The sequence below is a fragment of the Simochromis diagramma genome, unplaced genomic scaffold (genome assembly GCF_900408965.1).
Source record: "Simochromis diagramma unplaced genomic scaffold, fSimDia1.1 OVJJ01000685.1, whole genome shotgun sequence".
NCBI lineage: Eukaryota > Metazoa > Chordata > Actinopteri > Cichliformes > Cichlidae > Simochromis > Simochromis diagramma.
Window position 1 is genome coordinate 12,482,615 of NW_024387477.1, and position 27,070 is coordinate 12,509,684.

General features: G+C 39.8%; 3 protein-coding genes and 3 non-coding genes across 7 annotated transcripts; 4 read left to right on the forward strand and 2 right to left on the reverse strand.

Annotated features, from left to right (window-relative positions):
- Positions 1-732: 732 nt before the first annotated feature.
- LOC120723707 (signal-transducing adaptor protein 1-like) lies at positions 733-8,234 on the reverse strand. Its single transcript, XM_040015345.1, has 10 exons — positions 7,380-8,234; positions 5,664-5,735; positions 5,388-5,504; positions 5,134-5,190; positions 4,327-4,499; positions 4,052-4,183; positions 3,513-3,582; positions 1,302-1,404; positions 1,055-1,231; positions 733-938 (listed from the first exon to the last, which is right to left on the reverse strand). The coding sequence occupies exons 1-10, from the start codon at positions 7,479-7,481 to the stop codon at positions 820-822; spliced, it is 1,122 nt and encodes a 373-aa protein (XP_039871279.1). The 5' UTR covers positions 7,482-8,234; the 3' UTR covers positions 733-819.
- Positions 1,925-1,997, forward strand: trnaf-gaa. Its single transcript has one exon. It is a non-coding gene; the product is annotated as a tRNA-Phe (tRNA).
- Positions 2,838-2,910, forward strand: trnaf-gaa. The gene has a single exon. It is a non-coding gene; the product is annotated as a tRNA-Phe (tRNA).
- Positions 3,188-3,260, forward strand: trnaf-gaa. The gene has a single exon. It is a non-coding gene; the product is annotated as a tRNA-Phe (tRNA).
- Positions 8,235-11,565: 3,331 nt separating the features above from the next.
- On the reverse strand, positions 11,566-16,121 carry LOC120724022 (paired box protein Pax-5-like). Its single transcript, XM_040015929.1, has 6 exons — positions 15,579-16,121; positions 14,048-14,245; positions 13,921-13,961; positions 13,743-13,850; positions 11,908-12,048; positions 11,566-11,818 (listed from the first exon to the last, which is right to left on the reverse strand). The coding sequence occupies exons 1-6, from the start codon at positions 15,770-15,772 to the stop codon at positions 11,796-11,798; spliced, it is 705 nt and encodes a 234-aa protein (XP_039871863.1). The 5' UTR covers positions 15,773-16,121; the 3' UTR covers positions 11,566-11,795.
- A 2,077-nt stretch (positions 16,122-18,198) lies between these two features.
- LOC120724021 (zinc finger CCHC domain-containing protein 7-like) lies at positions 18,199-26,551 on the forward strand. 2 transcript variants are annotated; one of them, XM_040015927.1, is made up of 8 exons: positions 18,199-19,071; positions 20,985-21,056; positions 21,796-21,908; positions 22,021-22,191; positions 22,420-22,455; positions 22,894-22,998; positions 23,321-23,438; positions 26,007-26,551. In XM_040015927.1, exons 1-8 carry the CDS (start codon positions 18,696-18,698, stop codon positions 26,480-26,482), a joined length of 1,467 nt encoding a protein of 488 aa, XP_039871861.1. In that variant the 5' UTR covers positions 18,199-18,695; the 3' UTR covers positions 26,483-26,551. The 2 variants fall into 2 exon arrangements, with proteins under 2 accessions (XP_039871861.1, XP_039871862.1); XM_040015928.1 differs by having other exon boundaries at positions 18,200-19,071; positions 20,985-21,046; positions 21,798-21,908.
- Positions 26,552-27,070: the final 519 nt, after the last annotated feature.

Genomic DNA, 27,070 nt, shown 5'->3' on the forward strand with positions numbered 1-27,070 from the left:
CTCAGCAGAGTTGGAATCATATTCAACCCCAGTGGCAGCGTTTAAGCTCACTCTTACAAAACTTATTAAAAATACAAAAATGGAGTACAGTGATGCAACGTTGCACATGTAAACAATCTTTCATCAAGAACATATTAAAGACGTTCACTGATAATCTTACAACTCTGCAATGTGAAAATCTTATCTAGCATTGGCCAAGCTTTTTAAAAATATTCTCGGGCTCTCAAACATGTTTCATCCTCATGTTCAGACCCTCCTGCTTCTGGTATTATTACTTTAGCTGTGGCGGTGTCGCTGATGGCCGCCCTCAGCCCAGTCTAAACATCCTCAAACATCCAGGGCATGACTTTTCATTCATTAACATCCAAGTTCCCGAGGGGGTTGATTACTTTGGTGAACCCTCAGTGTAAAAGTTCCAATACGGATCCATCCACAGGTACAAAGATTTGAACAAACATTTAATCTTTTACAAAGTTTTTGGGACTGACTACGGGATGAAATGTTCAGCTTTTTTATTGACACCCCTCAGCTGGATTGCAATGACGGATGCAGATATTAGTGGTCACTGAAATAAACACAGAAATCCTTTTGATCATCTAGCACCGTCCGCTCATTTGGTCACAATATTTAATCAACGGTCCAAACTCTCCCATCTTGGAGAAAAATGTATAAATTTCGTTTCAATAAAGCAGAATTTAGCCATTTTCACCGTGAAGATTGTGATCTCTGAGCTGTAGGTAAAAGTTTAACGTTATACTTGTCAGGTTACACCAGTCCCTACTTCACGCTGTCGGTTTCTCGGTCGTCCACTGTGCCGTGTTAGATTGTTGTTTTTCCATTCAGTTTTGTTTCATAGGGGGAGACTTTCTCATCAGTCGAAACATAGATGTTTTCTCTCCGTTGTTTTAGGGCTCTCCTGAGCTCATCATCCAATTGAGCTGGTTTAAACAAAAGCATTCAAGTCATTTAGACTTGCTCTTACATTTGCCTTGATTTAACTTTCTGCCCGTTCGCTTGTTTGTTTTGTTTTTAAATCAACATTCACTCTGCTCACCTAGATTCAGGCTGGAGTCATTGGGATCATCAGGAATGACATATTCTCCCTCATCAGGCTTGTTTGGCAGAATCTCCTCTTTGGTCCGTGACCGCAGCATAGGGGGCACTTGTGCCTTTGGTAGTGGTTTAGGTGCACGTGCGGTTGTGTTGAGGCACTTGGGAGCTGGTGACGCCTCTATTGAACACAATCGGTGGTTAGGAGTTGCCCACTTCACTGCAACCATTTTTAAAAGCAGTACTCTCACCGATCAAAGTGTCGTAGGGCTGAGATGGAATGAAAGGACAAAGCCGATACTCAGTTTTTTCAACGAAGTATTTTAGAACATCCTTCAGGGAGCTGACGGTCACCTACAGAGGACGTGTGAAAAAAAAGCCAAAGATAGACTCGGTTAATGATGCTCCCCTTTGATTTATCAGAAGTTTCTGTCATTCCTCTATTACAGACAGCAGCAGCAGATTTTATGACACTTCTACAGCTTATAAAATAATAATAAAACAATGATAATTACAGGCGGCCTGTTTAACACTGTAAAGCTTCACTGTTCTGCTGAGACTTGCAAACTGGCAATAATCTGAACTTTGTGCTCCACAGAAATGTACTACATTGCCAAAACCTGGACTTGAACCTAGGACCCTCAGATCTTCAGTCTTTATTAGCTCTGCAGTTTTATTGCTCTATGCAATAAATCACATAATGATTTTCTGCAGCATTTATTAATCCTGTGTCCTTTCTGTAAGTGCATTTTGCTTTTATATATGAGTTTTTGGTCATCATTTGATCAACAACTGATAATGTTGAAATTATTTGACTGTTTTGGTCAGGTGACGGGTCACAGTGCTCTCTCTCATTCTCCATGTTTAGTGCATTGCCGAAATAGCTCAGTTGGGAGAGCGTCAGACTGAAGATCTGAAGGCCCCTGGTTCAATCCCGGGTTTCGGCATTATACATTTAATCAGAGAAAGGATGATAATGGCCTAATAAAACCATAAAACTGAACCACAACCTCTGCCTTTTAAATCTGATCTGTATCTAAATTGGTTAAATGTTTAAAAAAAAGCCTGAGAGGACATACTGCCCTCTTAGCAGATGTTCAGTCTGGTGCTCTCCCACATGACTACCAAATTCAAGCCATTTACTCAGTTAAAATGACTTGGCACAGAAAGTAAGGACATTCGTGTTTGATCAATAATTTCTTTATTGGAACAGTAGTTCTTGGCAATTAATCTTATGCTGTTGAAAAGTCTTTTTATTTCCCCTTATTTAACCAGTAAACGGTTTAGTAAGAGAAATGCATTTGTACATTTGTACATTCCTGCCTTTCCTTCTTTCCTGCTCCCTCCTCATATGCCTTCCCTTTTTCCTCTTCCTCTATCTTTGTGCTAACAGTTGTACAGTTTCCACTGGCACTCTGTTGGTCAGCAGCACCTGGGTGATGTCAGTTACTGAATCACTTGCCTTTTTTGGTGCAAGTCATGGATGCTTGGTGATACTCCAGTGCTCTCCAAAAGTTGATTCTGTTCATATGAACATGACGTTTTGTGGGAGAATCGTTTCGTCACTCATCCAAGTGACTTTTTCAGTCTCAGCTGACTGCAGGTTTCCCCAATCTTATAAACATTACATTACATAATGACTGAAATCACTTGGATGATGATCACTGATCACTTGGATGAGTGATGAAACGTTTCTCCCACAAAACGCTACGTCTAGATGAACAGAATCAACTTTTGGAGATTTACTTACCTGGATGATTGAGCATGCATCAAAATGACGCTCCAGTGCCGAAATAGCTCAGTTGGGAGAGCGTCAGACTGAAGATCTGAAGGTCCCTGGTTCAATCCTGGGTTTCGGCATTGTGCTTTGATTAACTGATTAATAAATCTTTAGAAAAGGTGAACTACAGTATTTTTCTGCAACACCAACCCTCTGCATGTCCTCCTCTACATCCATGAACCTGAACAGAATTGTGTATGTGGCTTGCCCCAGTAAAAAAATCTGGTTTCATCTGAAGTTAATCCCATTTTAATTGTTTTTCCTGTGAGTTTCTAGGCATGGATCATGACTTAAAACTAGCCTGAGGTTTGTTCAAGTGAGGCGAACACACAGGTCCTTCTGCTGAACATGTTTGTTGCCGAAATAGCTCAGCTGGGAGAGCGTTAGACTGAAGATCTAAAGGTCCCTGGTTCAATCCTGGGTTTCGGCATTGTGCTTTGATTATGTGTTAATGCCATCAGGTAAATGTCTCTAAAAACCTTACTGAAGTGTTGATCCAAAACCAGTATCGTTAACGACACGATTGATCTGTCCACCTCTAATTTCACTCACTACACGCTCATGATTCTTCTTTGAATCACTTGTGCTCCTGTGGCTTTGAAGGAACTTTATGTGTAAATGTGTCCTATAGCTGAAATATATTCTGATTGGTGAGAAGCTGTGAGAGCCTGTAAGGACTCACTGGTGTCTCCAGTTCAATGACAAATCCGGCGTTTATTTGGGTCACTCTGTAATTCTTCATTACAGGCCCGCTGAAACAGAAGAAACGTTGTGATGATTATATTACAGTTAAATTCTTCACAGTGTGTTTTTGCTCAATAGGCTTTCACTGAGCAAAGTTCATATTACGTTCCACTTTCTGTCTGTCCCACTCAATACTGTTTTTTGTTTCCAGTTAGTTCCGGGTGAACACTTCATTCTCTGTGTCCATGTGTCAGACTTACCAGTAATAATAATAATAAGGTGAATAAATTGTTTGTTGGCATCTTTCAAAGCACTCAAACTCACGTCACATTACGAAATTAGCAGGAACAATATTAAAATAGTTCTAAAACTCAGTAATATATATTATTGTAAGAGATATAAAACAAGACATTTATAGCTGATGTGCTGATGAAATCAGTCATACAAAAAGATTAATGGTCAAAATTCAATAGTCATTTATGAGCAGGTATTCTGCATTCAGTGGTGTATATCAGAGGTTTGAATAGATTAGCAGACCTGGATGACACTTGTCTGAGGGTCAAGGCGTAGTTGTTGGGCATGGTGGACGGGCGAAGGATGATGCTTCCACACTCTGGGTTTTCCTCTAGCATCTTCTCAGCCTCCTTTCGAGTCACATCAAAGAAACACCTACAGGATTCAAAGGAAAAACAAGGAGGCACACTTTTATTTTATTGTATTTTAACTGTTTTGAAGCACTTTTTAAAGTCTATCTGAGAATTTTCTGAACCTACAAATGATCAGTGTTTACACAAACAGCAGACAGTGCTTACTCAGCAATCTCAGAGCTCAATTTGTCTTTGGATGGCGGGCCTGAGAGGAAACCTGGTCGAGGTGGGAGCGGTGGACGTGACGATGGGGATTTTCTTTTTATTTCCTGAGTGAGAACCTCCTTCAGCTGTAACACCTGGCCAGGCATCAGCTGCAGCTTACTGGGAAGCTCCTTCTGCAAGGAAACACGAGCTCGACCTCAGTACCATTCAGATCATCTGTAACATGTTCAAAAATATATCCTGATATATTTTAAAAATATATAAACGTTTATTCACTGGCCACTTTATCTGGCACCTTGCTCATTTACACCAATATCTAATCAGCCAATCAAATGGCAGCAACTCAGCACATTTTAGGCATGTGGACACAGTCAAGATAACCTGGTGAAGTTCAAACTGAGAAGGAAAAAAGGTGATTTAAGTGACTCGGCCTTTGCTGTTGGTGCTGAATGGGCAGGTCTGATTATTTCAGAAACTGCTGATCTTTTGGGATTTTACCATATACCTGACGGCTCATTACAACTAAGGCAGAAGAGCATCTTTGAATGCACAACACATCCAATCACAAAAGACAACACCAGGCGTTCAGCTACAAACAAGAAACTGAGGGTCATCATCACTGAACAGAAAAATGTTGCCTGGGTCTCGATTTCTGCTGTGCAGTAATGATGCGAAGGACTTCAGACTTTATCTGTACCAGGTGAACATTATTTAAATACCACTGTCTACATCACTGTGTGTGTGTAATATCCTGTATAAATGGAAGTAATTGTGCTGAATCAATTAGATCGGTGTGTGTTTGCTCACCTTGACCACAGTCAGGATGAAACCCCTCCACACCTCTCCCATGTCTGCACTGTCCATCTACACACACACACACACACACACACACACACACACACACACACACACACACACACACACACACACACACACACACACACACACACAGTTGATAAAAAGCTGGTGCGATGTATAGTATTGATCCATCCAGTGATTAATTATAAGATTAGATATTAGATGTAATTGGATCATTTGAAGTGAGTTTTATCACAACAGACCTTAAGTTGCACCTTCTCTGTGCTGAGGCTGAGAGTGAACACAGTGGGTTCCTTCTTCTGATATGGAGAGTCTGACTCCATCGACTTCAGCTGGTCCAGGTCCAACTTCTCTGTATACTGAGAAAAAAATCAGGTCAGTGCTCCCAGCACTTCCTTATTGCCCCTCAAAGCTACTTCCTACCTAATTCTTGGAATTAAACACTCCACATATTTTCAAAAGATGATTCAGTGATTAAGTCAAGCGCACAATGTGAACAAACATAGGTGTTTGCTTACGGTATCCTGTGTGTCATCCTTGTACAGAAACAGCGAACACCCACGGAGCTCTCCATAGTATTTCTTGAAATCCTGAAAGTCATTTGATGAACATATCAGGCATCACACTTAAACCACTTACACTTGACCTGTTTCAGTTTTTCAGCTACGCAGTCATGTGGAAAACTATGCACACTTCCTGATTCGGTATCTAGTTGCTATCTGGACTTTGACTGAGCTACTGCAGCACCTTGATTCTTTTCTCTTTTCAGCCATTCTTTAGTAGATTTGGTGCTCTCCATTGTGTAGTTGCATGACCCACTTTTGCCACGTTTTAGCTGTCAGACAGATGGCCTCACATTTGTATATTTAGAATACAGAGAGATTCACAGTCAACTCAGTATCTGCAAAGTTCACAGGGCCTGTGAACTTTGCAGATACCTTTACGACCATGTTTGCAATCGGTATGAGGTGTTTGTGCTGATATGTTGTGTTTGTTTTTTCCGAACGTGTTGCTGTACATTATCTCCAAACATTTCTACTTTGGTCTCATCTGTCTAAAGGACGATGTTTCAGAAGTCTCGTGGTTTGTTCAGATGCAACCTTGCGGATCAAAGCTGTGCTGCCATGTTTGCTTTAGTGAGAACAGAGGCTTTCTGCTGGCAACCCTTCCAAAAATGCACTACTTGTTCAGTCTTTTTCTAACTGTTCTGGTGTAAACTTTAACATTTAACACGCTAACTGAGGCCTGTAGAGTCTAAAATGTAGCTCTACCCATCGACCCTGGGTAGATTGTCTTAAAACACACCAGAATGGTCCAGACTAGCAAACTGCTAAAACTCTTGCTGGTGATCAGTTCATCAAGTACATTTGATTAACAGCCCATGGCTGCCTCTTACCCTCTTAACTCCTGTGGAAACAGTAAGGATGTAGCTTTTTCAAAGATGCTCTTTGTCACATGATTGTATTTACACGTATCTAAAGGCTGTAAGATAATTTACAGATGAGGTATTTACATACAGACCTCTATGTCTTGTATATTTATTGTTGGATTACCATTATAAAATATGATGCACCGTCAGAGCCGAGCTACTCACCCACCGGTGATAAAAGGTGGTTAAATTTAGTCCCCTCTCCACAATAAGGCAGTAACAGTTTACGTCAGATTGAAACAACTACAGTCAGCCCAGATTACATTTGAATAATAATGTCAAAAATTGCTTCTCTACATTTTTCATGCCATTAAAATATTTTACAGTTATAAAACCTTTTCGATAACCAATAAAACAAACTCATAAAAATGTGTCCTACATAGTTTATGTGTACCACAGCACTGTGTGTCTGCTGAAAGTCATGACTGCATGAAGAGTACAGACATAAAACACTTTTATGTTTTTTGATGTTGAGTAACACAAAATTTGCTTTGTCTCCACTTTTTAAAGTAGTCCAAGAGTAATCAGATTATGCTACACAAATTTATGTAATCTAGCGGATTAATAATCAGATATGTAGCTTGTACTCAGCAACCAACGTTACAGTGCAGTGCAGTAAGACCCAACTCTCTGACCTACAGCATTAAAATACTGTCAGTCAGTATAAGTGATTTAGTAACAGGCCGACAAAGCTAATTCTCCATTATGAGTCCTTACTTTTGATACACTTTTGCAGCTTTTGTTTGGTTTGTTTGGTCTTAATTATTTACATTTCCTCGTGTTTATTCCCCATATTCGTTCTTACCTTGTCTTTACTGTGTTTCTTCAGCAGGTGTCCGGAGTAGTAGAGAGGCAGGGCTGTGATCGTCTCCCTCCTCTTGTGGACAACTCTGGGGGGCACTGACATTGTCCAGTAGTCTCTCAAGTCAACGTCTTCTTCTGCCCTGGTTTTGCTCAGCTTTGGCTCAGCTTATGTCTTACAGTGCAGTCACTAGTCAAGGGCGAACTGCTGAGTCCTGGAAAAGCTTTGTTCTGATTTTGTTTCCTTATGAGGCTCTGATAACGGGTATGAATTGAGACTAGGCGTCCAGAATATGAGAGTTTTGATCACGAGGCCATAAATGTACAAAGATAAGCCTTTCTTTCCCCCCAACTTCAGCCTCAGCACTGTCCTCTCCCTCAGAATGAGGAAATGTTAGTAAATATATAAAGAAGGAAGTAGCTGGTGTTATAAGAACTCTCATACTAACTTGTGCTTTTGTACTTTGGACCTGAGCATATCCCTAAAAAGCTTTAAACCACAATAAAATATGCACACACACACACACACACACACACGTTCACATCAGATCAAAGATTATTTCAGTTAACTTCACTTATTTCTTGGAGATTTATCTTAACTTTAAACATAATAAATTCTTACCTAGAATTAAATTCAGGTGTAAATGGGACTGCAAACAGATTCTGAAGAATTCACACATACACACGCATGCACAAGCTCTTAATATTGCAAGTCAGCGTAATATTTAGATTGAACACACGATTAAAGAAGATAAGCAACACTTGTTTAAAAACATTCAGCAGGATTTGTCGTGTGAGAGCTGGCACGGCGCCATGTACTAAGACAGCTTTATCACAAAGTTGAATACACAGAATACATACATGAATGGTTTAAACTTGACTATAAGATGGTGTCAATATATTTTAAGGTGTAAAGGACAAGGGCAAAATTAGATTGAAAACTTAAAAAAAAAAAAAGTAAATTGCTGAAACCTGCATCACTACTTAAAATTCAGTGATGCTAGCTAGATAAATAAATAGTTCGATATTGTGTAGCAGATAACAGAAATAACAGTGTTAGCTATACATTTTCAATACATCGTATTATCCTCAGCAGTAGTAGCAGTTACCACTAAACGGCCTGTATTAATGAGTTCAGTAGAAGTGTGTCTACGGTACTTGTTACAGTTTATGAACTGTTACATAAAGGTTACATGTAACACTCTCAGGTGCAGCTAATCACACCAGCAGAAGGCTCTTACTTCAGATTGTCTGGGATTTTGGGAGGTAACAAAAGCATCATTGTTTTCCAAGTGCATTCAATCTGTGGCGAACATGGTTAATGTTTAACTGATGCCAAGCAGCATTTTAACCTTTTACCCTGACATTTACCAGTATGATAGCAGGCAGTGACATTGGCGGCCATTAAAACCTTTGAGCAGTTGTTCAGCTAAAATGTGTTTTAGAGGAATTACTTGCACGTGTCTGTCTGCATGACACTTCCTGCATTTTTGCTTTAGAGTTGTTAGCCACACTGCCAGGAATGTTTAAATAGGGCTTTTTAATAAATTTGGTAATTGCAAAGAAAAAAAGGTATTTAAAAAAAAAAACAATATATGACTTGAGCCAAGATGAGCAGGTAAAACTGACAAATTCATTAACAAAGCTCAACCATTAAAAGTCAAGGATGTTAGATAGAATTATTAGCTTTTCAGCTATTATGTTTATAAGCCTTCTTAAGGTTTGTTCTTCCTTTTTCCTGATCCAAACGGGTTAAAGAACCTGTACAGACTGTAAAACCTCTTGAGACACATCTGGAATTAGTGACACTGGATTACAGTCACTATAGTAACCGGCTTGATTAAGACACTGGCTGCTATTGTATCATAACAAAGTGATCAGAACCCTAAAATAAGAGCCTTCTTTGAGTTGTCTGCCTTTGCATTTGTTCCACTGTCTCATAATCCCATCAAGTGTTAATGCTCTTCTGAGTGATTTGCCTTAATGAGTTTTAGCTTGAAGTGTTTCCGGAGCTGTGCTGTTATGATAAGAAGTGGGTGTGGATGCATTACTAGCTCTGTTAATGCATCCTTGGTACAGAGTCACTTTACAAGACAAACTACTCACAGAAGTGCTGCCCTCTACTGATGCAAGCTTATTTTCAGTCCTTCCATTTTGAGAGGAATTTTCAATCATTCAAGTATAAAAAAAGACACCAAACTCAAGGGATGAAAAAGTCTTGTGTCTACACAAGGACTTAGAAAAGAACCAATTTTACCTATTTTTATTAGCAGTTTGTCACAAAAAATACACGATTTGTTCTCTCTCGCTGTTCATTGAAACCTCATCAGAAAGGGTCTCAGTGGAAGAGCGGCAGTCAAGAAGCTAGAAGGGAAGCAGGGAAAAAAGGTTGAGCTATGCCAAATAGGGGATTTTATCACAACTGATGGAATTATGAATGCAGAAAAGTGCCACCAAATTTAAATCCACCATACAATACCATCTCAAAAGCAGCTGATTGATAGCTGCTTCTTTTTTCAGTATTGCAATGATCCCAAACATACTGTCAGTGCAGTAGAATTATACTTGGATACAAACACACACACACACACTAGAACATGATCAGTCATGGATTGGCCTCCCCAGAGCCCAGACTTCAACATTAGTGAAGCAGAATGAGATTATCTCAACAGAGAACTTAACAAAGACACCCATTTTCCATTTTCCTAGCAAAATATGAATAAACGAATGGTGACTGAAGACTTTTGAACAGTATTGTATTTAACCCTTTCTCACTTCAAATGGAACATGGTGTCCCTCATCCACCTGGCAAGGGGTGGTGGAGGTAATCTTTCCAGTTTTAAAGAACAAGATGATGGGCTAGCAGGCAATCAAAAGAAAGAGTATTATAGATGTTTTTAGACCAGGTTTCACACTAAATATGGCAATCATAGGACTGGGCTCAGCTGGTGTGTTTAAAGACTCCCTGAGTGATTTAAATATGGAACACCAGAATGCACTGAGGTCAGGGTCTGACTAAAACATCTGGATTAAAGTACCGGGAGGTGATTTACATGCGCTACATATCGGGTCCAAATGAGGGTATATTTTTGCTAATTCAGCTTAACGCAGTGACACTGGTGGACAACTAGCCTGTGACTAGTACAGGGAGAAGAAGAGCTGCGTTCCAAGATACATCTGAAAATCTGGTATCCAATTGAGTTTTAAGCATGTGTAACGATTGAGGGCATATTTCACCTACGATTCCAATAAATCTGGGAATTTATTCCATGTTCCTGTCATTTTTTACTTTGTACTGTATTTCTGTCTAATCTGTATCTATAGCACTTATTATATGCCTGTCCAGGGCATATAAAATCTGAGGAAGAGGACCACTTTTTTGCTTATTGACCTTCATTTAGGATTATTTGGGTTTTTTTTTTGCCTTTATTTGATATTTGACATACAGCAAAGAACACAAATCAGGCAGCTGCTCCACCAGTAAGCTAAACCAGCCCTTGTTTATTGACCATCTTAAGGTTTATTCAGTTTTTCTGTCATGAACATTTATTTTACGCACAGCTGATAGCTGCCCGTCCCATCGCTTGTTCTGCCAGAGGTTTCCTCCTGATAAAAGGGAGTTTTTCCTTCCCACTGTCACCAAGTACTTGATTGTTGGGGTTTTTCTGTATTATTGTGGGGTCTTTATCTTACAGTATAAAGCACCTTGAGGTGATTGTTGTTGCTTTATAAACAGAATTGCGGTTTCTAAGTTTAAAGGTGAAACTGATTTGATAGCTTTGGTTTATTGTGGTCACATGCTGAATTATTTGCACACAGATGTTGCCATGGTGCTTCATAAATTTTTTGTGGTGCATGAGGGATTTGTGCACGTGTCTAGATATACTTAGTAAAACCAAAACAAAAACACATTCGTCATCCTGTTAATATTCTCTACATGCTTCATGCAGATTGATGTCTACTGCTGAGCAGATTTCTTTCTTAGCGGTGTTTCTTTTTTTTTGACCCCACTGCTCCTTCTAGCAGCTCCCATCTTCTACTTTAATCCCTCATCCTGGAGGGGAGGCCAGGGAGATGCACACAAAGGAGAGAAAGCAGTCTCTGCTCTCCATCATGAGGCCCCTAATGATGCTAACCCTATACCACTGACAGAGGAGAAAGTGGCCACAGGGGCGACAGGGATGGGGGATAATATGTTGGACTGATGAAGCTCTATTAGGCTGTTCTTTGCTTCAAATAATGTGAATAAAACATGAAAGGTGAGGCTTGTTATCTTGGTTTTATTTCCACATGTTTTCGATTATGATCCAGATTTCTATCTCGGTGATAGTAATAAATAGAATTACAGTTAAACGAGTTCTGCAGTCATCCTGTTTGTGGCACTAAAGCGGTGATATTTTTTCTTCTCAGGGCTCCTTATTCAGCTGCACTGACACGAAGGTCCTAAACAAGAGGACGTATGAGACAGAGAAAGACACATCAAAGCTGACCTCATATGAGAGATAAGTGATCATAATTTAGTAAATACTGACCCATCACGTCTGGATTACGATTAGCTGGCAGGCTTGTATAAGAGGTCAAGCTGGACAGAGAGATCATGCAGGGGTCCGGCTGTCCCCAGGTGTCATAACATGAACACGGCTGGTCTTGGTACACACTGCAAGAGAAGTCCCCTGCTGGAAAACAAAACAGTTCCAGCTCAGGTTCTCTTTTATTTCCCTTCCTGTCTCCATTTCTATCTTCACTTGTTCTAATTAGACGAATGATGAAACACATGCATGCCTGCGTTTCCAGGGGTAACTATGCATATTTTTCCATGCAATCTCCTCTTCTAATGCTCGCAGTGATGGAGATGTGAGGGTGTATGGGCCTGTAATGAGAGGCCAAGGTGAGGAGGAGGCAGCGAGGAGCAGAGAACCTGCTGGCTTTGAGGACAGAAGCCTGGGGAGCTGAGGTGGACCTCCTGCCGCGGAGGTTGTTTTAGTCAGACTAATATTAACATAAGACCGCTGGCTTTTCACATCAGTCTGCCATGTGGTCACAAGCTGCGGAGAAGAATAGGCTCTAAACCCTGAGCCTCCTCTGTAAATACATCCATGTGTGTGAGCTCTTACAGTAGAAAAAGAAATGGCCAGTGAAGTTTGTCTATCTTAAGGATGCAATTTCAAACAATGTGTTTGACTTTTCTTGCAGAAATTATGTTTTCTTGGTATGACTTTAAAATATATATGTATTTTTAAAAAGGTGCATCAAGAAAAAAACTTGTTGGAAAGGTATTAAAAATAGGACTTTCAAAGACATCTGAACAATGTGCAGATTTGCTTAAAAAGAGAAACTTTACATTCTTCACCAGTTATCCAGCTAGTGTCTGCAAGCTCCAGAGGCACCAGCTCATGAGCAGATATGAACGTTTCTAGATTTGTGACACCAACATGACTACAATCAGATGAGAAGATTGTATGACTCAATATGAAACACGATAATAACAGTTTAAGAGTTTCTCCTCTCTTCTAATCTCTGTCACCAAATGTGTTTCCCAGGGCTCAATAGCACTTAGAAAAAATATATGCAAGCATAGCCTAAACTTTCTCTCAGCTCCACATCACCACAAACTGTCTGCCAGACATCCTCCTCAATCCCTCACTAACTGCTTCTGTGACCTCAGGATCTGATTATCTTCCAGTTTTCTCAAAATTAACAAAAACAAAACTCATGTTTTTTTTTATTAAAATGCACTTGTATGAAGAGTTGGAGCTCTATCTCTTTCAGTTCATGGTTGTTTACTACCTGCCCATCCATGATGGTTGACAAACTACGGTGTATCCTGGACTTGACCTTATATTCTATTATCTTCTATTTAAACTAAAGCTTCCTGGGTCCAGATATTCACCTACAACCTTTTTCAGTGTTGGGGTTTATTTCAACCTCTTGCAGCATCTCTCATTTCTGTCATTAATTCTCCTTTCTTTCTGTTGCTTTTTTTCACCTTTTGTTTGAACGATTGTAACAGAATCTTTTCTGTAGCATTAAGATTCATATCCCTGGAGCATCCCCTGCTCAAGTTCCTTTGAGATTTTGTGTCTCACAACCTCTATGAGCAACTGAATCGCTACACCATCTCCCAAAATCTTTGCTCCATTGACACTGAGCAGCCACCCATTTCCCTTTCTCTGGACTTACATGTGATGCTGCAGGCAGGAGTTGCTCCTTAATAATGTCTGACAAAAATGGAGAGCTGCTAACAGCAGATAAAGCAATCGAGTGTAGAAATTGGTAGTAGAACTGAAAATATAGAAATTAATAGAATACTTGTGAGCCTGAACTTTCAACATGAACAATTGCAGATCATGCTCACAGATTACATTACCTTCTGGTATCTTGCGGCTATATTTTGAGATTCCCAGAATCCCACTGATGGAAAAGCTGGTTGGGGAGGAACAGGCTGTTCCCATGGCAACTGATGATGCTGAGGACACTGCAGAGGCAGAGGTTTAGTGTCATTAAACATTTGTGAGAGCACTAGAGGGTAAAAGAAACAGTCTTACCAGCTTCACAAGATTCGGACTGAACTTTCTTCCTGATGATTCTGTGAGGACAGAAATAACCCACTCAACGTTTTTCTTCACTTTTAAAATCTGTGTAGTCAGACACACGTGAGTTCACACACTGTACCTGTTGATGGAGCTGATGCTGGGCACACTGTTCTGGTCACACACTTGCTCCAGCAGCAGCCTGTCTCGGATCTCCCAGGCGAACATGGTGGGGTTGTGGTGTTTCAGTTGGAGGATCTTTTGCACAACTTGGGGAGTGGCCACTTTGGGCTTAGAGCCCCCGATCAGTCCGGGTCTGATGCTTCCTGTCTCATTGTACCTGAACAAACAATGTCAATATCTATCAGTTGGGCTAACATTTTACCTGAAAGCAATGCTGTATAACAACCACATCAAAAAGTCACCTTTCAAGGATTTTCACCTTTAATCAGCTATTGTAATTTTTTTTTTTTACATTTTCCATAAAAACCTCAAGCTGTAATGAAGTGAGAAAAACCAAGAAGTTTAACAGTCCAGCTTAAAGCGTAAAAAAGCAACAACAAAATATCACAGCATCACAAAGAAATTACACTCACTAGCGTGCTCACACAAAATATTTGCATTAATATAAGTAGGGCATGCAATAGATTAAAAAGATAATGACAAGTTTTACAAATAAGCTAAAAAAATTGTTTAAAATATGTGGTTTTCATATTCAATTGATACACTTTGCTTTTGGAAAAGTGGTAAAACAGCCAAGCAGACATCACTACTAACACTACTAAATAAAACAAATACTACCACTCATTACCCCTACGACGGAGTATTTGGGCCACATTAAGAAAAAAAATTGTGTCGAAATTTCTGGGATGAACTCGAAATCATTTTAATTTGATAACATTTTGATAATAAAGTTGAAATGTGGAGATAACAGTTGTTTCAAGTCAAATAACAGTTGTTTCAAGTCAAACGGGCGACCGTGGCTCAAGGGGTTGGGAAGTGTATCTGTAACCGGAAGGTCGCCGGTTCGATCACCGGGCTCTCTGTCCTAGTCGTTGTGTCCTTGGGCAAGACTACCGCCTACTGGTGTTGGCCAGAGGGGCCGATGGCGCGATATGGCAGCCTTGCCTCTGTCAGTCTACCCCAGGGCAGCTGTGGCTACGACCGTAGCTTTCCTCCACCAGTGTGTGTGAATGCGAGAGTGAATGAATAGTGGCATTGTAAAGCGCTTTGGGCTATATAAATCCAATCCATTATTATAAACAGCTGCTAGGCTGTGTAGATGAGTTAGTGAAACAACTTGATCAGCTGTCGTCTTGTGATACAACATACACCCTCTATGCCCTCTAACCATCGGTATCCGTACACCTTTCCATTACCAGCTGTTTTATTTTACTCTTCCAAGCTCGTGTTTTTTCTTTTTGACCAAATGCAGCTTTCAGCTCTTCAGCGCCCTCATCACATATCAGCAAACTGCGTTCATGAGCTAAAAAAAAGACACAATCGTACTTCATAATTAGTTTTATTAACCCTTGTTAATAAAACTAATTATGAAGTACGATTTCACTACATAAAGCATTATATAAAAGGCGTCAATCTTTATATTTCAATCTGACATTGATTAACAATCACGTGGCCCTGATGCTCCTTCGTACATTACAGACTCCGTTTACCTGGCCAGTATTTTGCTGACGCAGCCGTGACTGACGCGCAGGCGGCGGGAGATCTCACAGGGACGCACGCCCTGTTGCGCGAGCTCCACGATGTGCTGTCTCACCACGTGAGGTAACGGGCGGCCGTTAATGAAGACACCGCCAAGCTGATTGACTCCACCGTGCCCTGAGCACCGGAGCGGATGAAGAAACATCAGTTAAATTGTGCTATACTTTGGACCACCCATTTATGCGACTGCCGCGTACTACTTAAAGTTAAAGAGGTAACACTATAACTTAGTCTGGGCTACGGTGCTGGTAAAGTCCCTCACTAGGAAACATCATTAGGCTACTTACTGTGCATAACGGTGAGCGGAGCCTGTCCAAAATGCACTTCCATCACAGACTTTTGTCTAAGTGTGGAAAATGCTTGGAGATCTGTTGGACTTCTGCTTCTGGGTGCGGTTATTGTGGAGGTTGCAACATTTTAAACCAACCTGGAAACTGAAAAACTAAAGTTGTGCGCGGTGGCAGGTCAGAGGCTCCTCTCTGATACTTTCAGCACCTGCGCGCTGGAAAGCTGCTGGAGCGCTTTGAACGCACACGCACGTGCAGCAGCTCGTGTGAGCAGGGCTGTACCAGGACTTTAGGAATACAGAAGTGGTGAATCAGAGTCCCCAAGGCGGAGCCCCTTAAGTCCCCACAGTCCATGTGCTTTTAAAGTTATTTGTCATAGAAATATCGTGAGATATTTAATATTTACAAACACTACACCTGGCTTCTTTCACGTACAGACACCATTTGCTGCATATGAAAGATGTGCTAATCCACACAATGCACAGCCTGAGCAGCAGATGATTTGTGCTTATGATAAATCAGTTTAAACGTTTAAAGCAAGAGCAATAAGCAGGCTGTGTAGCTGACATCTGTCTATTACAAAAATATTATAGTAAATCATCAGGTGCATACAACTTATTTTCGATGTGCACATCAAATCATTTTTATGTGTAAGAACATCACAAATTTTGTATTTTTTATAATAGATTATCGTGTGCACTCCAACTACTTCTATCAGAATTAAGATGGTAAGAAGCAGCCAGATGCAAACTGATCATCAGCAAGTGTGAGAAACCTCTATAAAAGCAGAAGTTCTGGTTTGCTGGTTTAATGTCCTTTGGACAGATAAGACCACAGTGGAGATGTTTGGCTATAATGTACAGAGCCACATTTGGCGAAAACCAAACACAGCAGCACAAACACCACATACCAACTGTCAATCACAGTGGAGGAGGGGTTATGGATTGTTTTTTTTTGCAGCCACAGGACCTGGGCACTTTCTGAAGAAAAGCATCAAGGCAAGGCTGTGGGAAGCAGGGGAGCTGCAGCTGGTATACTTTTTCAGCGCAACAGGTTAAATTTTGATTGTTTATTGTTCTCTGCTATGTGCAGTGATGTAAGATAATTGCAAGACTAACAAAATTTGTAGAGCATGACAGGATGACAGAGACCCCCTCCTCTGAATTAAGGTGTTGCAATGGCACAGTTAAAGTCCAGACATACACCTGATTGAAATCCTGTGGTGGGACCTTAAGAGCTGTGCACAGCTGAAAACGTGCAACCCTCAAACGAACTGAAGGAATATTGTAAATACTGCAAACGGTGAGTCAAAATTCCTCCACAATCATGTGAGAGACTTCTGAATCATGTGGCGTTATTAGTTTTTCCACACAATTCTTGGTTTAGTTTTTTTTTTTTTAAATAAAAAATAAATAATGACAGTGTAATAAGTCACGTGTTACTCATCTCATTGTATTTATATTTTATCTTAAGACCTGATAAGCCTTCTGATAAATGGACTGTGCCCCCTCCCCACCCACACAGCCATTCACACAGGCTACACTGTAAGATCCACAAGCGGACTGTGTTGTCCCTGTCTACACACGCACGCACACACACACACACGTACACACATACAATACACTCCTCAGATACTCACACTACCTAATTTAACCATCCCCTTCAGTGAATGGACTGCTGCTATCCATCCGAACGAATGTCACTTGAGTTTGTTTTAGAACTTTGATTTTATGCAATTTATTATCCATAACTATTGTTGCAATTCATTACTGCCTTTTAACTGCTCTTTTTAAACTTATTCTTTTTAATCTGTTTATTCTGTTTAAACTGTATTGCTTATTGCACTGTGGAGGCTGGTGAGAAACCGTATTTCGTTTCAGGCTGGGTAACATCATACAAAATGAGTCTTGAGTCTTTTATTATGTCTTGATATGTAAAGCCTTAAAATTGACAAAGGGTGCACTTCTCTTTTTTTAGTTATTTATTTATTACATTGATTGTAATATAACACTAGACCTTTATAGTTAACCTCTAATTAGGATTACGCTTGACTGAATGTAGGCTGATAGTCCTATTTCAGTTCAAAATGTATTAATGTGATTACATTTCTTAGTTAAATAATCTATTTTTAGTTCACAAAATTAATCCTACAGCTGTAGCTACGCTGCAGACTGAAGTCCATATTATAAAATGGTCTAACTTCAATCGCTAACAATTAAACCCAACAACGGTTATCAGAAAGTAGTTTTTCATACAAACGTGGACCTCTTCCTCTTTTATCACTGACTATACCTGGAAACTCCTAGACAGACTTTGGACGCTGGGTTCTGTTTTGGTTGTCCAACATTTTCCGGAAACGCCGGGTAAACCGCTCCACACAAGTAAACAAGCATGGGAGAAAAACAAGCTTTTTCTGCGCTGTATTGAAGGAACAATAATTTTACGCCATGAACCTGAAAGCGAAGTATTTGGAGTTAAAGGTGTAGGTAGCCGGATATCATGTTTACTGAAGTTATTTGACTTGGTAATGTTTAGCTGCTACTTTAGCTAACTGCCTCGTGCACTGCGGTGCTACTTAGCTCGCGACAAAATACGTTTTTTTAATGTTTGCACACCCGCGCGGTAACTATCCCAGTTTAAACCAAAACGGTTTTAGTTCGGTCGGATAAAAGACGTTAATAAAAACGTGTAAAAGACCCATCAGTTATCGCTGTTTGCTAGCAGTGAAGACAGTCGCCTGTGAGTGGCGCTGTTCAGCTACAGGTTGTGTCAGGTCTGATTATGGAGCACACTGAGGAAAATGAAGCTGATGATGGGCAGGAGGGCTCCGAAGACTTCTTTATTCGGGGGTCCAGCAGTTCAGAAGACGAAGGAGGATGTATGAGACATTCGATGAGCTGCAAACAAGCTGCACGGCAGAGCAGAGAAAGCTCCCCTCCGCTCCTCCTGGTCTTTCCATTCTCCTCTGGAGGAAAAAGGGCTCTGCTGGACGCTGAGCTGGAAGTGTCTTCTAGTGATGACCTATGGGACGATAAAGATGAGGATCAGCCCATAGAGGACTGGATGATCCTGGAAGGGGAGGAACAGGTGGAGGACTCAAACATCCAGCTCAATCTGAGCTACAGGAACAGCTCCGGGGAGGAATTAGATGATGAAGGTGAAACTTGACTTGGTCAGCTTTTGGGTTAAGAATATAGTTTCCTGCCATTTTATTTCCGTAGTCCTAATGCAAGCGCTAGAGGAAGATTTCGCAGAGTTTAAATATGAAAGCAAAAAGTCAGAAGTAAGTGCAATACAGGAGTGATATCCAACCAAAATCTGCAATAACAAAACAAATAAAAGTAAATGCGATTATTCCACTACCTATTTGTAATGTGCGTTAAAGCTCAGCTAATCCAGATGGATGGATGTTATTCACAGTGACTATATGTAGATTACATATTACTGTATGGCTTCACCTTTGAAGTTTTGTCTGGTTAATGTATATCATTGATATATATATATATATGTGGAAAATTGAAAATTGATGTACATTTAAATGTAATTCCAAAAGATTACTGAGACCGTGCAGTATTAATTTGATTGATCAGTTTAATTTGATTCTAATACATACCACAGACCAAAACAATCCCATGATACTATGCGTGCAATAAGTAAATGAATAGAAGCATTAAAATTAATCATACTTATTCTCATAGTGGACCTTTTGGAAGTGTTACCTGACAGAAACGATGCTAGCACAAGCAAAAAAACAAACAAACAAAATAAAGCAAACTACAAGAAATATAAAAACATTATTTGCGTTAACTAAAAACATCCAGTAAAAATTATGTACTAACTTGTTGTTCTAAAATGCTCCTTGTTTAGCTTAACAAAGCAATTTTTCTTTTTGAGATTTGCTTAGATTAATTTTTTTTTATGTTGAAAGGTAATTTGTTTCAGAAATTTCTGGCAAAATATCTGAAGTTTTTTTGTGCCTGTGTTTTAACAATTGGAGAAATGTACACCAAATCACATCCAAGGGTACTGTAACTGGAAAACAACAAATTCTAGTGAATATAATACATGAGGGTCAAAGAAAAGTAATCCACCCCAGGGAAACATTTAGCCATTTTGATCTGCAAAAGTCATCAAACACCTAAATTTGGTGGCATGAATAGGCCTTTGAACCATGCACAATTAATTACATGCGTAATCAATACTTAAATTAAAATAAGGGGTGATAACAAAAATGGGAGCCCAAGAAATCACAAACTGTCACCACATGCTTGTGCTCACTGGTATGGGGCTTGGTTCACAAAAAACTGGCTGCGGGTGATCAAAAGAAAGACTTTAATACATGTACTTTAATAATTATTTAATTAGAGAGAAAACAGCTTTGAAATGCAGCTAGTGCAAACAACAAACAGATGCTACGTACTTATTGCTTACTTATTATGCTACTGTTGATGTTTCCATGAGTTGTACTGTTTTCTATAATGGGCTGTGGTGATACAGTTTAGTTATTCTTTTGTGGATGTACCAGCTTCCAGCATAGAGATAAAAATGAAGAAAAATAAAGGTGACTAAAAACACATCTCTGTAAATGCATTTCAACCAAAAAGAGTAAATGGACCCAGTAAGTGCACAGTTATTTTTGTAAATGTGTGGGAGTGCAATTTATTTAAAAAGTGTATACAGAGACAGTTTGCTTAGCTTGGTGCTTTGGATGAAGATTATCATATTCACACCAGGGAGCTGCACAGAACAACCACTTTGATTTGACCCACCAGCTCGGGGCTCCACTGGAGCAGTAAAGTTTTATGTTTTCTTTACACATAAGTGATAGTTAGTCCAGAAAGGTCAGGTGCCCTTCATTATTTTTTAGAGCTCCTGCTTTATCGAGACTGAATGCTTAGAAAAGATTACCAAGCTTTGAAAAACCCTATTTTTCTTTTTATTCCCTTTTTTTAGGTGGTTATGTTTCTGTTCAGTAACTATGCTGAGATCAGCTTAAATTTGGATATTTTATTGCACACAATATTTAGTTGTATTTATTAATGTTCCCCCTGGTCTTTCTCTCCAACACAGATTTGAAGGGCAACGTGCGAAAATCAGTAAAAGAAAGCTGGGCTGTATCTGTGAAAGACAAGGTAACTTTTGATTTTTATCAGCTTTCATGAATACTATAGGACGACTCACTGCAGCTCATCTGCAGTGAGTGTAGCCTGTCAGTCCGCAGTTTACCTCAGCTGTCAATATGCCGGGTGTCCACTTTAATTTAATCTGGGGGAGTCTGTAAAATGTTGTGAAATAAGTCCAATATGAATCAACGAGTCAGTGAAGCTCACGTCTGCCCAATGACAGCAACACTGAGGTGAGCTTTTGAAGATGCTGAACTTTTCTCTATGTAAGTGCTGCTATTAGCTTCATTTAGCTGCTATTAGCCCTTGTTAACCTCTGTTAGCTGCAATTAACCAGTGTTAGTGAAACATTCTTTGACATTGATCTAAAATTGTTGGCCTGGAGCAATTGCGACAACATTGGGAATAAATAAGCATTTTATGCATGCTTTTGTGTGTTAGAGCTCCGATTTCAAGTCAGGAAAGGAGGTTTGAGGTGAGGAGGAAGAGGATCAGGTGGAACAGAGGGAGAGCAGTGATGGAGAAGAAAGACATAATGAAAAAGAGATTTAAGGGTTTTGGAAGGCATTGGTGTGTTTGAAGATGTAATTACACTCTAATCAATGTATATTCATGAGTACAGCATTCTTTTTTCTGTCAAATAACTTCAACAAATTGCTTCTGTACCTTTGATTTTGCAGTGTGGAGACAAAATTATGGTTTAACCTAATTTTAAAAATCTCTGTGTTGTCTTGGATTATTCCTGGATCATCTTATCTAGAGTGGCGCAGATCAGTCTCTGACCAGCCGTTATTTCTCGCCTGGTTGTTCCCTGTTCTGTCGTGCATGCAACAGGACAGGACACCTTGCCAAAAGCTGCTCCTTCCGCAAGGTAAATGAACTCACTCATCAGTGCTGTTTCCATGGACACCTGCAGAGGTTCCTCGACAGGACCATTTTAAAAATCTTTTTTTTTTGTTGTTTTTTTGTCTTTGTGTTGACAGAAATATCCTATATGTGTCCTTTGTGGGATCCAAGGTCACATCCAAAGGAAATGTCCAAGTCGCCCCTGTGGTAGATGTGGACTGCCTTCACACGGGCTCAAGCCATGTGATCTGCCTCCAGTATGGAACCAGCACTGCCTGCGCTGCGGGATGACAGGGCACCTTTCTGATGTGAGTTCGCAGGTCTGGCCCCTTTGAGTGTTGGTGTTGCAGAGTGTGTTATTGTGCTGAAGGAAGCGTTGAAAACATTTGACAGTTGTTTGTTGACAGATTCTGTAACCTCATGATTGTGTGGGCTCAATTTATGAAGTGTTGTTTTATTTCTTGCAAACAGTTCTTTGTCTTCCTCGTTGTTGCTTGAAGAAAACATTTCTTCTCTGTTTTCTGGATTTTCCTCAGGCCTGCCCCGATACATGGAGACAATACCACTTGACAGTGAGTTTTGACTGCTCTTTATCTGCTCTTTTTTTTTTTTTTTTTTTAAATCTAATCTTCTTTACTCAGCAAAATGCATAATAACAAGCCTTTCTGGCTCAATGTGTAAACCTAATTGGAGTTCTTAATGATTTTTCTCTAAAGTAAGCAATAGAATTGATCTAGGTACTAGGTGGCAGGGGACCGGTTTAATTAGGCAATTTTGAAAGCTGTAGTCGCTGCCTTTTCATTGATAGTCACAGGACAAAATAGATGGAAAATGGGGGAAAGAGATCAGGGGAATCAAATGCAATGAAGATCCCACGTGCTGGGGATCAGACCAGAATACACCCATTATCAGGAGCCTGTTGATAGGTGTGTACTGCTAAAATAGCCAAGAGATCAGTGGAAGTCTGTTATCGCTGTAGAAATGTCCTTCATTTGACCTTTTTCTTCCAGATTAGGCTAGCGGTTCCCCTCAGGCCACAGGCAAGCCACAGCCTCCATCACAGGAAGTGCCGCATTCATTGTTATAACTGCTCTAAAAGAGGACATTACGGTTATGTAAGTGATAAATACATTTAATCCTCATCTTACTTTCACTAGATCTTTGTCTGCCTTTATGTCTATTGCCTAATCTGTTTGGTCTCTCACTTGTCTTTTCCCTAAACTTGCTACTCTTTTTTTGTTTAGTTTTTTTTTTTGCTTCACCTCGCTACACCAAATTCTTTTCTCCCCCTGTTCTTTTTTTGTGTTGAATCAAACTTAGTTAAATTCTCTCTATTTAAGTCTCAGTTGCATCCATTTTCCACTGTCCTGTATCCATCCTTCAACTCATTTTTTCTTCTTTTGTCTCATCTGTATCACTGTCTGTCTTCTGTATCAGGAGTGCACTAAAAGGAGGATGGTTACGGGCACTTTTCCATCATTGCCTTATGTTTACCAATATGACACCAGGGAAGACATTCTCCAACTTCGGACCAGGCGAGAGGAAAGAGTTAAAGGTGATGAAGCTGATATCAGAGTTTTTACATTATTATTTTACAATCGGTGTATCTTTGTTTGGGCTGTACATGTGAGTTTATTGGAGCTGCCTGTTAGTTCGAAAACAGCAGATGTAAACTGAACACTGAGCGTGAATTATAACCAAAATTATCTCCTGAAATGGGTTGTTCATTTATATATATACAGTCAAGTCCATAAGTTTTCTGTACATCCCCCAAGTTGACTTTTAATTGAACAATCATTATGTGTTGAAGTGCAGACTTTGGTTTTATAACTGCTTAGGAATTACATGCATTTGTATACATAGCGCCCAATTTTCCAGGGATCAAAAGTCATTGGATGCACTAACTTTAAATATTTTAAATATAGTGAAATCCTTTGCATTCAATGACTTGCTGAAGTCTACTACCCACCGATATCACCAAATGCTGATTTTCCTCCCATGAGATGCTCTGCAACACCTTTACTGCAGCTGCTGTCAGTTTAGGCTGTGCCTTTATTTTGGCTTCAGTAACTGAAAAGCATGCTCTGTCGGGCTTAGATCAGGTGACTGACTTGGCCATTGAAGAATATCCCATTTCTTTGCCTTCAGAAAGACTTTTGTTTGTTTTTTGGGGTTTTTTTGTAGTACAATTTGGGTCATTATCCATTTGTACTGTGAAGCACTGTCTAATCAGTTATGCAGCATTTGTTTGAATCTGAGCAGAGAGTTGAGTCCTTTACATTTAGGAATTCATCCCACTGCTTGTATTAGCAGTCAGCTCATCAATAAACATCAGTGATCTGGTTCCACTGGCAGTCATATGTACACATGCTGTCACATTGCCTCCACCATGTTAGGAAGATATGTGTTGTGTGATGTGATATGCTTTGGATCATGAGCTGTTTTGCTCCTTCCCCATACTTTTGTCTTCCCATCACTCTGGTTCAAGTTCATCGTGGTTTTGTTGGTCCAAAGATTTTGTTTCAGAGCTGCGCAGGCTGTTTTAGATGTTTTCTGACAAGGTCTAATCTGATCTTACTGTTCTTGAGTGTAACCAGTGGTTTGCGCATTGTTGTGAGCCCTATGCATTTCCATTAATAAAGGTGTCTCTTGATTGTAGACTTTAATAATGATACGCCTACCTCTTTGAGTGTTGTTCCCATTGTCAGATGTTGTGAAGGAGTTTTTCTTAACCATGGAAATAATTCTGTCATCATGCATTTTGCTGGCCAGTGCATTCATCCTTTTTAGGAATGGACCAGATTCTTTAAAGATTTTGGTCACTTCTTAAGTGCTTGCAATCTCTCTGATAGGTTTATTTTGATTTTTCAGTCTAACGATAGCCTCCTCCTCCTCCTCCTTGAGATTTCTAGTGAATCACCACGAGATACAAATGATGTCAACTGGAGATCGTTTATCTGATTAACCTGTTTTATTTACCTTTGACCTGGTAGCGGCCCTATTTACAGGCACTTTTTAAATGACTGTGACAATGTTCCCATTTGTGCTTGAGACTAAATTAAAACGGATTTGAAGAAGAAAAGGCGAGCTTTACAGGAATATTCGATGTATCATGGTAGCACAAAGCATTTATAGGTAAGTTGTCCAATTAATTCTGAAAATACCTCTGAAAATGGAGGGCTATGTATAAAAATAGCTGTAATTCCTAAACAGTTCAGACAATATTTTAATTAAACCCCTTGAATTAAAGCTGAAAGTCTGCACTTCAGTCATACCTCATTTGTTTGATTTAAATCCATAGTGATGGTGTACAAAGGAAAAATGATTTAAAAAATGTCATTGTCTAGAGATGTGTGGACCTAAATGTTTGTTGGTTTTGAATTAGAAATGCCAGCCATTTTTCTGCTTTGGGATTGCTTTAATCATACTTAGTTTTTTTGTGATTCTATCCAGACTGTTATTCACCTTGCCCAAGAAGCATTGCAGAATCATGATAATGATACAAGGCTTTGGGTATTTAATCAGAAGTGGGATACAAAATGCAAACAGATCACATCCTGCCCAGAAAAACATTTCAAATGAAACAATTTATCAAAAGACAAATGATGTCATTGGGCATCTATGCTTTTTGCTGGCTCTTTTGAATGGTGAGGGAACACTTTCAAAATGCACCAGCGTGCTTCATTTTGGTGAGAATAGATTGACATGTGAATTCTGTGAAGGTGCTTTCTTTGGATTGGTGTAACTCTGGGTCTGAAATGTTAGTTATTGGACACATTTTCTTGATCTCTAACAGCTCTGCAACAAAGTATGCCCCTTCACTATTTAAATGCACCAATTACTGCTTGGGTGGGATTGGTAGGTTTATCAGTGCTGCCTTTTAATGACTGAAACCAGCATGTGAATTAAAACATAAAACTAATACAATGAACTGAAAAACATTATCTCTGTAGAGTTAAGAAGAACTGCACAGTTGGTTGATAAAGCGTTCTTTTCACACCGCGTTTGATCAGGAAATAAACGAAAAGATTTATTAGTTCAACAGCTGCTTTTAATCACCTGTTATTCAGTTAAAACAGGATCAGACTTGTCAAGGACGTCTTTTGTGTTTCTGTGTTTTCAGAGCCTGCACATGTTTTCTCAGACCTGTCTGAAAAAACAGGGGCGAGCGGTGAGGAGAATCGATCAGTCCAGGGGTGGACAAAGACAAAGAAGGAGCTGCACACCCGAGCTGGCACGAGGAAGACGTGGCAAGAGAGGTGCAAGGAGAGACGAGAGGTGAAGCGTCTGAGGAGGGAAGCTCAGGCCAGGCGGGAAGGAGGACTACTGATGAAGTCCCGCTGTAGCTCTGATGACGAAGCTTATCCCAGAGTCCCCTTTAGTCGGCCCGATGACAGGCAAAAACAGTCCACTGCACCTCCACAGAAGAAAAGGAGGGATGAGACAGGTGGCAAAAAGAGCAAGAAGAGCAGAGAGGCAGAAAGGTGGAAGAAAAGAGGAGGGGTAAAACGTGGGTATTTGTATCCCCATGCTGACATAGATATCACGAGTGTAAATCTTCTTTCCCCAAAACAAAGAGTACGCCACAGAAAAAAATGATAGCTGATCTTTTTTTAATGCATTTATTTTTTAGGTGCTAATAAATGTAACAAGTTTGCAAAGAAGTCATTTTGTGTCTGTGATCTTTTGATGTGTTTATTTATCAACATTTATTGACAGTACAGAAAACTGAAACGTATACAGGAATGTACTTTGGTACTTAATATTTAGTTTTGTAGTTTAATACTTAAGTGTTTTACACCTACACAGTTTTGAACATGTTTTGTTTTTATTAGATTATATTAGATTAGATTTTTATTCAGATGTAATATTTTGTGAATGTAGTTGCCTTCCTAGTAATATTTAATTTTTTTGTCTTATTTTGAAATCTGCCTAGATGTTTAAGTGGCATATTGTAAAGAAAAGCATGAATACTGTAGTCTAAGGAGCTTGGAAACCAAAGCAACTGGACATTTCACCTCTCATCTGAGAAGCTTTTTCACTTCTAAGACCAAATGGTGGAGAATCCCAGGTATTTAAGCCCTAGTGGGAGTTCTCCCTTAGGGGAAGGGATCTCAAAACTGGATCGTAGGTGGCAGACAGTTGGTGTTGTAAGCCACCCCTTCTGTTTATGGTCCTTCACAGTGG

What these genes read in the sequence shown, in the direction of transcription:
- LOC120724022 (XM_040015929.1), bottom strand. Translation starts at nt 15,772, where the DNA reads ATGTTTCTTCATCCGCTCCGGTGCTCAGGGCACGGTGGAGTCAATCAG. An exon ending in GTCAGCAAAATACTGGCCAG is followed by an intron (nt 14,246 to 15,578) that starts GTAAACGGAGTC and finishes TTGTTTGTTCAG; the next exon opens with GTACAATGAGACAGGAAGCA. An exon ending in GTCCGAATCTTGTGAAGCTG is followed by an intron (nt 13,851 to 13,920) that starts GTAAGACTGTTT and finishes CTGCCTCTGCAG; the next exon opens with TGTCCTCAGCATCATCAGTT.
- LOC120723707 (XM_040015345.1), bottom strand. Translation starts at nt 7,481, where the DNA reads ATGTCAGTGCCCCCCAGAGTTGTCCACAAGAGGAGGGAGACGATCACA. An exon ending in CAGAGAAGGTGCAACTTAAG is followed by an intron (nt 5,191 to 5,387) that starts GTCTGTTGTGAT and finishes GTGTGTGTGTAG; the next exon opens with ATGGACAGTGCAGACATGGG. An exon ending in TTGAGCTCTGAGATTGCTGA is followed by an intron (nt 4,184 to 4,326) that starts GTAAGCACTGTC and finishes TGAATCCTGTAG; the next exon opens with GTGTTTCTTTGATGTGACTC.
- LOC120724021 (XM_040015927.1), top strand. Translation starts at nt 18,696, where the DNA reads ATGGAGCACACTGAGGAAAATGAAGCTGATGATGGGCAGGAGGGCTCC. An exon ending in AAAGAGGACATTACGGTTAT is followed by an intron (nt 22,999 to 23,320) that starts GTAAGTGATAAA and finishes CTTCTGTATCAG; the next exon opens with GAGTGCACTAAAAGGAGGAT. An exon ending in GCGAGAGGAAAGAGTTAAAG is followed by an intron (nt 23,439 to 26,006) that starts GTGATGAAGCTG and finishes CTGTGTTTTCAG; the next exon opens with AGCCTGCACATGTTTTCTCA.